General features: G+C 41.0%; 1 protein-coding gene across 6 annotated transcripts in view; it reads left to right on the plus strand.

The window, feature by feature from the left end:
• LOC116611752 (adhesion G protein-coupled receptor F5) overlaps nucleotides 1-15562 on the plus strand; it is a 39450-nt gene continuing 23888 nt past the window's right edge. For 3 of the 6 annotated variants that reach the window (XM_048726041.1, XM_048726042.1, XM_048726043.1), the window contains exons 1-22: nucleotides 1-344; nucleotides 472-555; nucleotides 3069-3177; nucleotides 3572-3697; nucleotides 4071-4329; nucleotides 4414-4493; nucleotides 4591-4890; nucleotides 5026-5128; nucleotides 5674-5858; nucleotides 6349-6484; nucleotides 6876-6997; nucleotides 7385-7557; nucleotides 8044-8185; nucleotides 8398-8471; nucleotides 9614-9949; nucleotides 10869-10925; nucleotides 11813-12065; nucleotides 12470-12582; nucleotides 12881-12939; nucleotides 13065-13213; nucleotides 14894-15140; nucleotides 15311-15399. In XM_048726041.1, coding sequence (XP_048581998.1) covers nucleotides 3102-3177; nucleotides 3572-3697; nucleotides 4071-4329; nucleotides 4414-4493; nucleotides 4591-4890; nucleotides 5026-5128; nucleotides 5674-5858; nucleotides 6349-6484; nucleotides 6876-6997; nucleotides 7385-7557; nucleotides 8044-8185; nucleotides 8398-8471; nucleotides 9614-9949; nucleotides 10869-10925; nucleotides 11813-12065; nucleotides 12470-12582; nucleotides 12881-12939; nucleotides 13065-13213; nucleotides 14894-15140; nucleotides 15311-15399 — 3079 coding nt within the window. In that variant the 5' untranslated portion in view covers nucleotides 1-344; nucleotides 472-555; nucleotides 3069-3101. The remainder of the gene's footprint in view (nucleotides 345-471; nucleotides 556-3068; nucleotides 3178-3571; nucleotides 3698-4070; nucleotides 4330-4413; nucleotides 4494-4590; nucleotides 4891-5025; nucleotides 5129-5673; nucleotides 5859-6348; nucleotides 6485-6875; nucleotides 6998-7384; nucleotides 7558-8043; nucleotides 8186-8397; nucleotides 8472-9613; nucleotides 9950-10868; nucleotides 10926-11812; nucleotides 12066-12469; nucleotides 12583-12880; nucleotides 12940-13064; nucleotides 13214-14893; nucleotides 15141-15310; nucleotides 15400-15562) is intronic. The other 3 variants (XM_048726038.1, XM_048726039.1, XM_048726040.1) reach the window with 3 other exon arrangements.

Genomic DNA, 15562 nt, shown 5'->3' on the forward strand with positions numbered 1-15562 from the left:
AAAGGTCAAAAGCGCGTAGGGACAGAGATCGCTGGAGGCGCGAAACCAAGGTGAATAGATCCTCTTAACGTAGGGATACGTGCTTTATTCAACACTGATTCAACACTAACAAGACATTAGACTTCATTTCGGAGTCAGATTATCCTATAGCCCGTGGTTCGATTGGACACGCTTGTTAGCCAAGAATTATGCGTCATTCATTCTCCTGATATTGGCAGCCCTATGCTCAGTATGCTTGACGCAATCTTTATTCATTAGAAGTCAAGATAAGTGGTGTATTTGTAGCATGGCATCCGTACGTTGTCTAAACTGAGGAGGAGTCCAAGGAGGAAAAAAAACATAACGTAAGTGTTGTGAGAGCTGATAAGCTACGATTGGACACGCTTGTTAGCCAAGAATTATGCGTCATCCATTCTCCTGATATTGGCAGCCCTTATGCTTAGTATGCTTGACGCAATCTTTATTCATTAGAAGTCAAGATAAGTGGTGTATTTGTAGCATGGCATCCGTACGTTGTCTAAACTGAGGAGTCCAAGGAGGAAAAAAACCCATAACGTAAGTGTTGTGAGAGCTGATAAGCTTAGTTCTAATATTTAGAACCCCTTGTTTGTCAAGGGTAGATTCCTACATACTTCATGATGAGTTCTCCTTTATTATTACCCCAAGAATGACACGAAGACATATTTGATGGATCCAAATTCCATTCAACTAATGTAAATTACGCGAGGAACAAGAGCTATAGTATAGTTCAGATGTTTTAAACTATATACAAGCTTTCATAACCTGTCTACATACGTGTATTTAAAACGACTCACGCACGACTCATATTTGCCAATCGTTTCAAGCTCAGTCCAGTTCAGTTCACTTATAGTCGAGAAATTGTCTTGTACCCAAACAGTTTTCTCTTTTGATTTTATAACGGTGTTTACAGAAGATCCGGCGAATAGAAGCTGCAAACTACTATTTATTTACTTAAAGATATAACGCATTCAACCGTTACACGTGACAGCTAATAATAGTAATAATAACAGCAATATGGAACTATCAGTACGTTTAATAGAGAGCATCCACACCAGTACATAAACCAGTTGAAGGTGGTTTAATTAAACTGGTTTAAATCTCAATCTCCAAAGAGTGGACAGAACCAAGAACAAAACTGAATAGACTGTGCTGTACATGTTACTATTTGGGAAAAACTATAAACAGGAAAATAAGGAACGGTCAAAACTGGATATATAAAAAGTATTATATTAAGATTACAGTCATTTTTTTTAAATTAAAAAAAAACTTTTAAATTGTCGGAATTTCTGGATTCAAACGGTTAATCGTATATTCCGTGATAGCTTAGTCGATGGTTTCCCCAGTTGCTTTTTAATTAAGCAATCCTCCCGGTGGGTGTTGTAGGTCTGAACGTCCTTCTGCCCTGCTTAACAGGAAATGTGCTACAACGGAAAAAAAAAAAGAAAAATAGGGGATACGATACAATTGATTGATTTTTAACAGCAAAATAACCCAATTTGTCAGGAGCTTTTACAGCGGGGGCACGCAAACACCTTTTAATGATTTCACTATTGGCACAACAATTTATGTCATAAGTGCGTGTCTGACCAAAGCACTTAGATAAGAACCATATGTCAGCATCGAAATGTGAAATTGCTGAACGGGTCATTGATGGATGTTTATGGCGAATGACTCTTTGAGAGACAAACTCATCCCAAAATAAACACAGAAATGACTGCGGTCGTCACGCCAGAGTATGAAAAAACATCTTTTAATAAAACTAAGCCCTTTTTGACATAACAAGGTTGTGCCTGATTCGATAGGGCTAAACAAGAAGCTTTTTGCGAGTTTGACTCCGTAAAATTACTTTATTTTGAGTGCAGGCTTTTTTTTAGACTATAATACAAAATATATATTTAACCTTATTACACTCAATTTCGCGTCAATTTAGTTTCACAAATTTTGCGATTTAAAAAGATTCGCGAAAATAAAGTGACGCGAAAAATAAGTGTCGTGAAAATTAGGATGCGCGAAAATTAAGTGAGTACAATATTGGGGGGAATATTGCCCGTTAAATAAGCTTTATGTAAACACCTTGTCCATTTAGTCATCTGATGTACATATAGTACCGTAAGGTGTTGAGTTGGGCTTGTATCTATAGATTTTTATGAAACTAAATTTAGCCCACGCATCTTTTTGTTACAAATTGTTTCAGTTTTGATGATTACAGCACATTTTAATTCCACCTGTTTTGCTTAATTTTATTATCCCCAAATCGCGAAATTGCGAAAATAAAGTGACCTTGTTTTTACGAAAATGGGAAAACCGCGAAAATAAAGTGTCGCGAAGTATCGCCATCCCAAAATCTCGAAATTTTGACGTCGCGAAAATTAAGTGTAATAAGGTACTTACTATTTGAAACACTGAAAGTTCGTGTTTTCTCGGGTATCAGGGCCGGAACAGAGGGTGGGACACTTGGGGTTACGAGGCGATTTCAATCCCCCCCCCCCCCCACCGGCCTGTTACCAAACACAAAGCTTTACTCGTCTAAATCTAAAAATATTTATAAATCTAAATATTTTGGTTTCAAAAATTTCTCTGGACATAAAGGATAAAGGACATAATTAGTAGCAAACTGGGTCCCCAAATGTATAAGATTTCCAAAGATTGCTCGACCTCATCCAGACAAAAGCGAAGTGCTTTTGGATGGCTATTTGCGGGCACGACCATCTTGTAATGATTTGTTTTAAATTAAATAATATATAGATTCATCGTCATCTGGTCGACTTTGAGAAATAAATTACAAGCTCTTACAAGCTGCAATTTGATTGAGCAAATGAACAATACCCGCATCTCGACACAAAGAACGAGAAGAATAGAGACAAAAGAACTCCTTTGTAGAACAAAAATAATAGGAGACAAAGCAGCTGCGTACTTACTCTCTCAGCTCCGTGCTGTTACCGCATAGTTAGCCTACGATTGTCTGTTTTCTTTAGCGCTGCAGTATCCCTGTGTCATATCTTTATTGGTCTAAGTCGACCTTGTTTGTTGTTTTTTTTTTTTTTCAGATTTCATAGCCTTTCTGGACGAGAGCAGTAGGGATGGTGCGTGGAACGCAGCGGTTACTTTTCTATTTCATCTTACTCACACACTTACTTACTTACTCACACACACAAGGTAAGGAGGATTTGTAGAGAGAATGCTGCTTTGCATATTTAAAGTGATTCAGTCAGCTAATCTATATTTTTGTGTTTTTCTTTGCGTCATTTACAAATGAATTACAAAGATAGCCTCTATTTTGTTTGACAAATTCATTCGCTGAAAATACAAGATAAGCTGAGGAATCCGGATCATTCCTACTTTAAAAAAGGCGGCGATAGAGAAAAGAATATAAAAAAAATGAGGGCATGGCTATTGAATGTAAAATTAATGGGCTTCTCTAACAGCTTATGACTGTTTATGGCTTAAGCCTTTTAAACTTGGACAGTATTTGTTCTCAGAGCTGTCAAAGCTAAAGAGATTTAACTCATAAACAAGCCTTGAAATGCGTATAAATCTTCTTTTTTCTTAGTATTACCAACCAGTAGTTCCGTAACTTGCGACGCCGTGCGTCCGTGTGAAAATGGCGGGACATGTGACAAATCTACTGGACGATGCGCCTGCCGTGCTGAGTATACAGGACCCTTGTGTGAAAATGGTGAATATATTGATTCAGAAGCACCAAAAGCTATACCTCGGGCGCCTTACTTACTTCCCTTATTGTTACCCTAATTAAACATCTTAAAGAGTAGAAAAACAGAGAAGATACTACTAGGTGCTAGCGTTGTATAGCAACGGAGCTTTACAACATTTTAAAAACACGACGAAATCAATGGCATCGACGTTGTTCTTTCTGCCTGACCATGCCATCCATGGTGCAACGCTTACACTATTATTAGTTTTAAACGCATCTTGTGTTTTTTAATAGTATATTAATAATATTTTCTTATTCTTGTCTCACTTTGGCCTGCTCTCGCCACTAGTATGTCGCTTTCCTACACGTCCTCTTATCCGCTATTTTTCATTCACAGCTCTAAGCACGCTATATGGCATCGACCATATCAAACCTGCAGTTTTGAAAACCGTCATCCCTGATCTACCGCCTCAAAAAGCCCAACATTTGACTGACGGCTTAATGACATACGGATGCGGAGAAGCAGAGGGTAGCCCTTACGGGTTTAAATATCAATGGCTGCGTAATGGAAAGATACTGAATGTTACTGCTTATCCGAAACTAATGATTTCAGACGACGGTCTTCTAAGAATGATCAGTCCTGAAAGTCTAGAAACGTAAGTGGGTCATCATGACATTGATAAAAGCTGGGACACTTTCAAACTGTGTTCTACTTGTTTTCTCTGTATTTTATCTTAAAGTTACGAAGGCAACTATCAGTGTCTTGTGGCAAACGACTTTGGTGCAACACTCGGTTCTGCTATCTCCATAAAATTCCGAGGTATTGCTCTATCTAGATAGGAAAAGGTTTATTTACTTGTCTATTTTTTCTCCTTTTCTCCATGAAGTGATTAACCCATGCATTTATAATTTCATAGTGTCGCCATTACCCCCAGACTCAATTATCAATCCCATAAGCGTCAACGTCAATGCTGGATTGCGTTTGCATTGCCCAAAGACCTCATACGGCGCGACCTATCGATGGATAAACGGATCATTTGACCGTGACGCGAGTTTTGATGCGCCGCGCGTCCTCCAGGATGGGGACGGCGCCACTCTCGTATTTGCGTACGTCACAGACGAGGATATTACTCGTGTTGCTGCAAACAAACTACAATGTGTACTTACTAATTCTGGCTCAATATTTCTCCCCCAAATAATACTGGTGAAGTCTGGATGTAAGTAGCCGTAAAGTAATGATCTAAACTTTTCATTTAATGTCATCAGAGGAGTTGGGATCTATTCAAACATATTCCTCCTTTGTCTTGATATCACAATTTTTCTTGTTATATGTGCTCTCATTTCTCTTTCAGCTTCCAGCAGTGACAGTTTAGATCTTCAAACAACATTTGGAGACAAAATGCTTATTTTAAAACCTGAAGAAAACGTAGAACTTCATTGCTTTCCGACAGGAAGGTAACGATTACTTTAAAGCCGCATTGTCACCAGTTTACTTCCGGTCGATTACGTAACAATCTCCGATGATTTTTAACGGAAAACGCGAAAAATATTTCAAAATATTGAAAGCAGTGTGTCTATTGGAAGTTTCTTCGAGGATGTGATCGATAATTTAGAGCGGATAGTCTGTTAAATATCTCGGATTCTAATAGATTCTTTTGTCTTTTAACGGTTGAGGTTTCCGTCGGACCTTTGGAAGTAAACTGGTGACAATGCGGCTTTAAGGACCGGCTTGAAGACGAAACGACGTGATACCCTCTATAAAAATGTTATCCACTCTATTTATGAAGACAAAATAATTTGAACTTTGGCTCCAATATTCTCTTTATCTCTTCCATTATAAATTAGATCTAATCACGTGTTTTCTATATAATACGGGCAAACAAAATTATTTGTCTCATTTAGTGCAGGGAGGACGATCATGTTTGCAATTTTTTAACTCCTGTTGACTGGTTTACGCATGTCACCCGGTTATCCGCTGACTGTTGCACATTGTATTGCAGGCCTACTCCCAATGTCACATGGTTTGTCGATGACAAAGAACTTGTTACGTTTACCAAACAATACAATATTTCTAACTATGGGCGTGTGCTTAAAGTGGCGTTTGGGAACCCTGTGATGGTCATTAAATGTACAGCAAGAAACACAGTTGGGTCAAAGAGTGCCATAACGAGGGTCTACTCCCCAAGTATGTCGAAATTATTGAAGTTATCCTAGAACAATAAACGCACGTTTGAGGGGAGTAAATCAGACAAAAACATGCAAAAATGCAGGAAATATCAGGCTTTTGGAAATCATTAAACTAATAAAACTCGCCGATAAAATATAATGAGCCCAAGTCGACCGAGTGGAACACTGTAATATTCTCGGTTGCGTTTGGAACTCTTTCAAGATGGCGGCCATTGAAAATGTAGTAAATACGAATTCCTGCAAGTTTACGTGGAAGATGTATGAACATTTTCTGGAATCACACCGACTCAATCAAAATACCCAAAAAGTCGTGCTCTTTAACCGAGTATAATGGTTTCTGGAATCACACAACTGCGACGTGGGGTCTCCAGCTACATTCATGCTTTGGATATTTTTATTTTCAGAATGCCAACGCTGTTGCTCATGTAACTTGTTGATGGCAAAGCATACACACTTCTTTTTACAAAATTTACACCTTTTTTTTCCAGCTGGCTCCGTTCGACCAACCAAGATTTTTGTAAAATCTGGAGAATCCCTTACTTTGACGGTGGGTATCGCCGACTTGCTAGCTAGTCCACACGTGGCCTGGCTATTTAATGGCAAGACCATCTCGCCAGCGTCAAGGTAAATACATTCACGCAAATCACCTGTTAATCTGACACGCGAATCCAGCGTAACAGTAAACGGTTTGTTTATTAATGATACTGTTACGGGAAAGACAATGAAAGCGACCTATGAGGTAGATGGGTAGATAGCGATGATGATAGCGGTGATAATTATGATGACGATGTGATAATTATGATGGAGACGATGATAATTATGATAATAAAAAGGGTAATTGTCACGATGATGATGATGATGCCGATGGTAATGCGTAAGTCTTTTTGTTTATTTTCATGTTGATAAAGTAGATAATCCTAATAAAAACGATGGAGATAACGGCAATGATGGACTTGATGATGATAAGTTCAGGAGGAGAGAGAATCTAAGAATTATTCTTTCCTATTCTTTTCAGAATATCATTAAGCATCAACAAGTCATTGGTTATCAAGTTCTTGCAAGTCTCTGATTCTGGTATTTACCAAAGCCTGTTGAACGGTGTCGCCATCTATGCATCCTACGAAGTCTTTGTTTTAGGTGAGTTAAAGCAAATGTTGCACCAGGTCTCAGAGAAAACTATCGCGGTGATGTCACCCCTAGTGGACAGCTTTGGGGTCTAACCATAATTTATGGTCTCACAGATGAAGCTTTTCAGGGCATTTATTTTTCTTAATCAAAAGTTTTGAAAGGCCGTTATGATAGTCATTTGCACTCTTTCTCATAAACAGACTTGGATCCTATTTGCATCTGTTTACGTGTGAGATGAGTAGAGATGTCAGAGATGAGTAGAGATGTCAGTCCTCTTTCTGTTAGTTGAGGCGACAAGGTTTTTTGTTTTAAACGTAAACAGGTCAGAATTCCCCCTGGGTCCGAGCCTGTGATAAACACTAAGACTTAATTAACGCGGGTCCTGCGTGTCCACAGGTGGCCCAGTCCCCCCTCTCTCGGTGAGCGTGTCAAACTGCACAAGTCGGAGTACAAACATCACGTGGAAAACACGTAGTCATCCAGATGGAATTGCTCCTCCCTCCTCCTTCATCATAGAGCAAGCTTCGTTCTTCCAGCCAGGAGTGTTCAGCTACTTGACAGAGATTAAAGTAAGACAATGCAGGTTTTTTTAGGCCCATTAACTCAATGTTTACCGGAGTAAATGGCTCTTACCCGAGACTCATCCTTCTTATTCTCCTTTTCCTCCTCTTCCACCTACTTCTCATTCTTTTCAACCTCCCTTTATACTTTCCTCCTTCTCCCCCTCCTCCTCACAGTCCATCCTTCACATCCTCCTCCTACTACCACCAACCCCTTCCCATCGCCCCTCCCCTTGTCTTTCACCTTTCCTTCCCCCTCCTTTTCCTCTAACCTTCTTCCCTTCCCCCGATTTCTTTCCTTGTCTTCACCTCCTTCTTTGACTCCTCATTCTTCCCACCCTCCTTCTCCCCCTCCCCATCCTCCTCTTTCCTATCCGACATGTCCTTCTCTTCCCCCTTTACCGCCCTTCTTTCAACCTTTCTGACATAGTACCGTATGCGCTCCCAAAACAACCTCCATATGTTATGATAATGCTGTTAACATTTCTTTCAAAGAACGAAGGCTTCGAGCAGACAACAATCGATAATCTAGACGAGTGGAACCAGTTGTCATTTCGAATCAAGCCGAAAAATGACAAAGGCGTCGGCTTCCCAAGCGTCCCCTCCAACTACTCGGACTGCATAACGAGACCCGGAAGTAAGTCATTCATTAAGAATACTGCCTAATGTGAAGGAGTTTAGGCGCCGTCTCCTAAAAATGGTGCTTTTCCGTGGTCCACAAAGAAGTACAATTTTGGCTCGCCCTACGTAATAGTAATAGTCTGACGTAAAAGAGTGACTATTAGGTAGAACAATAAAAAAATGTAATTGGCTGATTGCGTGTGAATCTTGCTTTCTTTTTTTTATCAGTCCCAACATCGTTTCCAAGCGGTCTAAAGGCTGTGGCGAGGGAACAAAGTGGAGAAATGAACGTCACATGGAACGTAAGTTTGTCGCCTTATCTTTGAATCATGTGTTCTTCCTCTCTTTTCTCGAACTATAGGGGGATTTAGACCCCGTCCCCACGTATCCGTTTTCGTTTGAAAACGCAACCTCTTTGTTACGGATACGGGTATCGTCCACACGGAAACGCGAAAACGATGATCGAAAACGGAACAATTTGAAAACGATCTCCAGAGTGGAACAATTTGAAAACGAAACCCCTTCGGTGCCGTGGGGACGGACAAAAACGCAACCTTTCGAAAACGATGACGTGATAACTCAGGTCCAGTCCAGGTGGCGCGCGAGTACGCATGCGCTGTAAAACTTGTTATCGTTTTCGTATCGTTTCTGCGTTTTCGTGGGGACGGGTCGTATCAAAATGAAAACGCTTCGTGTGGACGCGAATCTTTTTGAAAACGGAACAAAAAGGTTGCGTTTTCAAACGAAAACGGATACGTGGGGACAGGGTCTTAGATCCACGACGCCGGCAAGAAGACGCCGCCTCGCGCACGTTCGATTGCGCGCGCAGCTTTTCTTGCCGGCGTCCCGTCCTAAAGAGGACGTGAAATAGCATGAAATGCCGTCCTGAACGCGTATAAAATAAAAATCAGCGTGCGCGTGCAATCGAACGTGCGCGAGGCGGCGTCCTCTTGCCGGCGTCGTGGATCTAAATCATCATTAATGGCTTTTATCACCGGGCACTAGACTAATTTTAAAGTTATTTGCGCTTTGTCTTTAGTATTCAGACATTCAGATATGCGACGTTTTATTAGAACATACTGGGCCATGCTATGCCTTTGACTCTCTCCCGCTGAATGCAGCACGTAACCCGTACAAACCAGTCTCAACGCTCTACCCTTACAATGAATACAACTTTTAGACAGCCATAAAATGCAGTTGCACTATGTTAGTAGCACGAATTTCCTTGACAAGAGAAGGGACTTTTTCTGGGCGCTGTTATTTTGTTTTATGCCGATCTTCAGATGGAAAAATTGAAAGAGCAAGAGCCAATAAAAGCCAACCCTCTTATAGGGAACTGAAATTTTAAGGTGTCCTGAGTAAAAATCTTTCTTCCCTCTTCATGGTATTTTATAAACACTTTCTAACCATATTAAAATTAAATCCTATTTCCTTATTTCTATAGTTGTTTCCAAAGCAAGAATGGAACCACCCCGACTGCAAACTCCTTGCCTGGTATAAGCCCAGCAGTTCTAAGGTTTGGGGCAATTCAAGTGTACCTTGTGCATCTACCCTTGCACACCTTACAGGCCTGGGAAACTATGTCCTTGTGGATGTGAAGCTACAAGCGATAAGCCCTGTAGGTGCAGGACCTGAGAGTGCTATTGTGAGCGGATACTCAGGCCAGGATAAGCCAAACGTATCTCCAACACAACTAATCATCACCAATGTCACAGAGCGAGCCGTGTCACTTACATGGGACAATGTGACTGCTAGGGTCGGCTCGGTAGATGGATATGAAGTGAGTTGGGTTTTTTTCAGTGCAGGGAATATTCAATGCTTCTTGTGGCCATTTTACGGTCGAAACCAGGATAGCAAAACTATTCTATTTGTTATAACATGTCACATTTGGTATAAGAAGACGCCAATTTGTTATAAAAAGGCGCCGCATTTGTTATAAGGAGGCGCCGCATTTGTTATAAGAAGGTCCCGCATTTGTTATAATAAGGTGTCACATTTGTAATAAGAAGGTCCCGCATTTGTTATGAGAAGGCGCCGCATTTGTTATAAGAAGGCGCCGCATTTGTTATAAGAAGGCGCCGCATTTGTTATAAGAAGGCGCCGCATTTGTTATAAGGTGTCACATTTGTTATAAGAAGGCGCCGCATTTGTTTTGAGAAGGTCCCGCATTTGTTATAAGAAGGCGCCGCATTTGTTATAAGGTGTCACATTTGTTATAAGAAGGCGCCGCATTTGTTATAAGAAGGTCCCGCATTTGTTATAAGGTGTCACATTTGTTATAAGAAGGCGCCGCATTTGTTATAAGAAGGTGCCGCATTTGTTATAAGAAGGCGTCGCATTTGTTATAAGAAGGCGCCGCATTTGTTTTGAGAAGGCGCCGCATTTGTTATAAGAAGGTCCCGCATTTGTTATAAGAAGGCGCCGCATTTGTTATAAGAAGGCGCCGCATTTGTTATAAGAAGGCGCCGCATTTGTTTTGAGAAGGCGCCGCATTTGTTATAAGAAGGCGTCGCATTTGTTATTGCATTTTAGATTATTAAAATTCAGCCGATATTACAATTGTGGCAGGTAATTACAAATCTGGCCTCAGCAGTTCACCTCAGTTCATTTCGTAACTTTTTATCTAGAAAAAAATCTACAAGGCAGCGTCCACAATAAGCCACCTCTCACGATTCTCTCTATAACTTTTTTTTTGACAGATTAAATGTTCTCCCTATTCGCCTAAGCGCCGTAAACGATCTGTGGAAAAGAAATCAGTAAGTAAACTTTGTTTCCTTCATTGACTAATCACCGTTATTTCTATTAAATTCACTGCCATACTCGGGGGGGGGGGGATTCTCCATAAAAGTAGACAGGATGGTCGGGGGATTCTCCATAAAAGTAGACAGGATGGTCGGGGGGATTCTCCATAAAAGTAGACAGGATGGTCGAGGGATTCCCCATAAAAGTAGACAGGATGGTAGGGGGGAATTCCCCATAAAAGTAGACAGGATGGTCGGGGGGGGGGGGGGATTCTCCATAAAAGTAGACAGGATGGTCGGGGGGATTCCCCATAAAAGTAGACAGGATGGTCGGGGGGATTCTCCATAAAAGTAGACAGGATGGTCGGGGGATTCTCCATAAAAGTAGACAGGATGGTCGGGGGATTCTCCATAAAATTAGACAGGATGGTCGGGGGATTCTCCATAAAATTAGACATGATGGTTGGGGGATTCCCCATAATAGTAGGCAGGATGGTCGGGGGGATTCCCCATAAAAGTAGACAGGATGGTCGGGGGGATTCTCCATAAAAGTAGACAGGATGGTCGGGGGGATTCTCCATAAAAGTAGACAGGATGTTCGGGGGGAGATTCTCCAAAATGGTAGACATGATGGTTAGAGGGGGACTCTCCATAAAAGTAGACAGGACGGTCGGGGGATTCTCCATAACAGTAGACAGGATGATCGTCCTATCTAGTCAACTAATTGCTACTTTAGTGGTATTCAAAATTTTGCAACCTCTGCTATATCTTAGGGGGTCTCACGCTAGTGGATCATCCCATCCTTATAAATACTCAGAAGAGAGTAATGCTCGATGGTGGCGTCTTAAGAACGGCATTTCAGGATACCATTTAGGACCACAGATGTTTTATTTTTTATTTAGACTCTTGTGGGACGGTTCTTCGCCATGGTATCCTCCATTAAGCAGACAATTTTGGACCACGTCTCACCCAGACCCCGACGCGTCAAACGCGCTGTCCAATTTATTCCATGCCATAAACCCTATCGTACCACATCCACGAGCATAACCATCACAGAGCTGATTTCAAGCACGCAATACATCTTTACTGTTGCCGCATATAACAGTGGCGGGGCTGGCAGTAGTGTCGAGAACTTCACGACTACCCTAGACGCAGGTAACAACAAGCACCTTACTTTAATATATTTCCATAAAGGTGTCAGTCACATTACATTGCAATGGTAAGTCATTTAGCAGAAAAATGGCCATTTAAGTTTCATTTTTTTTTATATGAGTTGTAGGGAGTATTAGTTTCTGCCCAAGATTCTAAACAATTATTGGATGAGATTTTAGTGATATCCGGAGTAATCAATGTTCGAGACAAGTGGAATCAGGCGACGCCGAAGGCCGAGACATTAGGAGACTGTCTTCCCGGGCGCTCGCTTCGATTTCTTTTTTCTCGCCTACGGACCACTTCCGCTAAGTAGGCTAACTTGACAAATAAAAAGTCACATTCTTTAGTAAATATTGGAAATGTGAGAATTATCAACCTTGTTGAGTAATTTTTCGTTCAATTTCCAGTTGATTCTTCGTACATCGTAACTATTTTCGTCTTAAACGAAATGTTTACGGTGCAGTACAAGGACAAGAATTCCGCAGTGTACAACAAACTGAAAGACTCTTTGGAGACTGGGGTAGGTCGGCCACGCCCATTTCCCCTGTTCACACCATTCTCACCACAATAGTAGACTTCTTGAGGGATTCCTTTTAGTAAGAAACATAAACGGCCGAGGGTTCCACCCATAGAACACACAATCTTAGTGTTTCGTGGATCTAGTGTTGTTCAAGACAAGAGGGAGAAAAGGGAGTAGAGTGTTTAGGCGGTTTATGGAGTTTCTAGACTTGCCAGATTATTTGGACTTCTCTGACTTTTAAGAACACGCACTTTGTATAAATATTTTTATTTCTACTGACAAGTTTCCTTCTAAACAGGTGAAAACTTTGCTGATGAAAGAGTTTTGGTATCGAACAAGTGAAGTGATTGGTTTTATGTGAGTAACATGCCTTTTTAAAATTATCGAGTCAATAATATGGGAAAGCTAATAATGATGCTGCAGAGGAAATGAAAGACAGCTCAGCAGACTTTGGTTAATGATTGTGTGTTCTTATCTCTTAGCAATGGCAGCGTTAAAGGGGAGGTGCAAGTCGTCGCTGCAACAAGTCAAACCTCCAAACTCCAAACTCTCTTCACGGAAGTGATGAAGGCCGATCATTTTTCTGGTTATAAAGTGGAACCCAGTAAGACAGAAATTAAACTAGAGCCAGGTACAAAATTTCAGTTTAACGATTTACGTTTTATGTGTCTATGCTTTATCTAACTACGGTGCCTTTTCACCGAAAAAAACGGGTCTACTCAGGATACTCTAGTACTTGCATATGTATCTATGAGGAGTTACACTGCTCTTTTTACTTTGAAAGCCTGGTCCTCATAGGATACTCTAATAGTAAATATATATCTTTGTTTTTTTAGGGGTCCGGTATCCATCAAATCTCGCGCTCTGATTGGCTCTCGTGAGGTCCGGTATCCTATGATCCGAACCCCGCGATTCCGGCCCGCTCAACTCCAAAGCTCGAAATAATGAGTTGTTTGTAAAATGGCCATCGAAAACTGTTTTATTTACTCCCGAGGTTATAGATCTTCACACTAAAACGACATTTTATTTGTCATTTTATTTAGAATCGTTGACTTCGGCTTCAACTCCCTGTGTTCTGACAATTTCCCGCCATAATAATTTTGCAACGCGCGCGACAATTTCAATTCGCTGAAATTTTATTTGGGATAGAAAGAAAAACGACAAATCACTCTAGGATTTACCTGCATAACAAGCTTAACGTATCCACATTCAAGGGAATATAGAGAAAAGTGAATATATCTTATCGTCTGTCGAGGATTTAAAGCGACATTTCCACGATCAATTCGAGTTGAGAACGACGAATCAATTTGTACTAAATTATTTTACAAAGTTGTTGGTCAAAACTCAGAGCATGTCTTCTTTGGAGGTTCTGTATTTCTGTAGGATTAAAAGCGTTCTGTGGAAATACAAAATGAAGTTTATTGAATGATCATGAGCGAACAAAATCTTCACGAACATCGACGAAAGTCAGAAGCGAAACCTCGCCTCGTGCAACCAAAAAATAAAAATGTTATTTTCCAGCCAAGGGTTGGTCTGTATCGAAAAATACCCTGACCAAGGCCTTGAAAATACTGACCGAGGCCGAAGGCCTCCCAGATGGTAAATATCACATCCCTCTACTTGAAAGCCGGGTCTACTCAGGATACGCGTTTCAGAATCCGAGCCCGAGACCTTTGTCACATTTCAGAATCCGAGCCCGAGACTTTTGTCAAATTTCAGAATCCGAGCCCGAGACCTTTGTCACTTTCAGAATCCGAGCCCGAGACTTTTTTATCAAATTTCAGAATCCGAGCCCGAGACTTTTGTCAAATTTCAGAATCCGAGCCCGTGCTTTGCGATAAAAAGGCGGAGGCGAGACTATTATGAGATTATGAGATTGTTCATGTAGAGACTCGTTATCTGGTTAGGGAAAGATAAGATTACACCATACAATCTTCCTAAAATAGCTAAACTTTCAGGCTCGAAAAACAAACCCACGGCCATAGTAACAATATAAAACATGTCGCGGATTTAACAAACATTGGGGAACCTGAAATCGAGTTTAAAAATTCGCGACTCCGATACCGTGGTAGAAAAGAAACCAGACTGCTAAAACGAGACCCCTAAAATTAAAAAAATAAAAGCGAGACTCCGAGACTTGCGTAAAAGACGGCGAGATTCCAAGACTTTGCGAAATTTTGGCGAGACTTTCTAAATTTCTGGGTACCCATCGCTACCCCTTCTTTAAACAATGAAACCGCAGGGTACTTGATGGCTACATGTCTAGCTCTAATGTATATAACATCGCTTATAATTCCTCGATTAATTCTAGAGTTCGAAGGGCCATCCATTTATCCCACCAACACCTACCCCTCACCTAATGACAGTATCACCATCAACTGTACCGTTTCTGATGGTCCGCGGATGCCGGTGTTGCGTTGGACCAAGGAAGAGAAGGCCATAGTTTTAGATGAGCACCATAAGGTCCAGTTTGCTAGAGAGCGATTCCCTGCGTGGACAGCACTTCACATTACTAGCGTGTCGTATGTGGACCGAGGAAACTACTCGTGCACTGCTAGGTACTCGTCTTTCTGCCAATCCGTCTGTCCATTGATCTTTCTTTCTGGTCGATCGTCTAACAGTCTGTCTTTCAGTCTTACCGTATGCTTGTCTGTCAATCTGTGTGTCTGTTTTCCTGATCGTCTCTCTCTATTGATTGGCCATTACTCCATTACTGTTAATATTTCAGTAAAGGCAACAAAGCCGCTAGCAATTCATCGGATCTGGATGTTCGACCTACCCTCGGCATCACGCCCGAATCACTCAGCAAAAGAGAAGGTAAAAAAGCTGTGCCGTTAAGGCCTTCTGAAGCAATGTGTGCCTAACCTATGTAGACAAAGGGCTGTACTATTAAGACAATGTTTTAAAGATCGTATCTCAGTTCAGTTCGAAATAAGATACATAAACATCTCTTCTTGCAGTTTGCGAAAAAAAAAATTGA

The sequence above is a fragment of the Nematostella vectensis genome, chromosome 4 (assembly GCF_932526225.1).
Source record: "Nematostella vectensis chromosome 4, jaNemVect1.1, whole genome shotgun sequence".
Lineage (NCBI taxonomy): Eukaryota > Metazoa > Cnidaria > Anthozoa > Actiniaria > Edwardsiidae > Nematostella > Nematostella vectensis.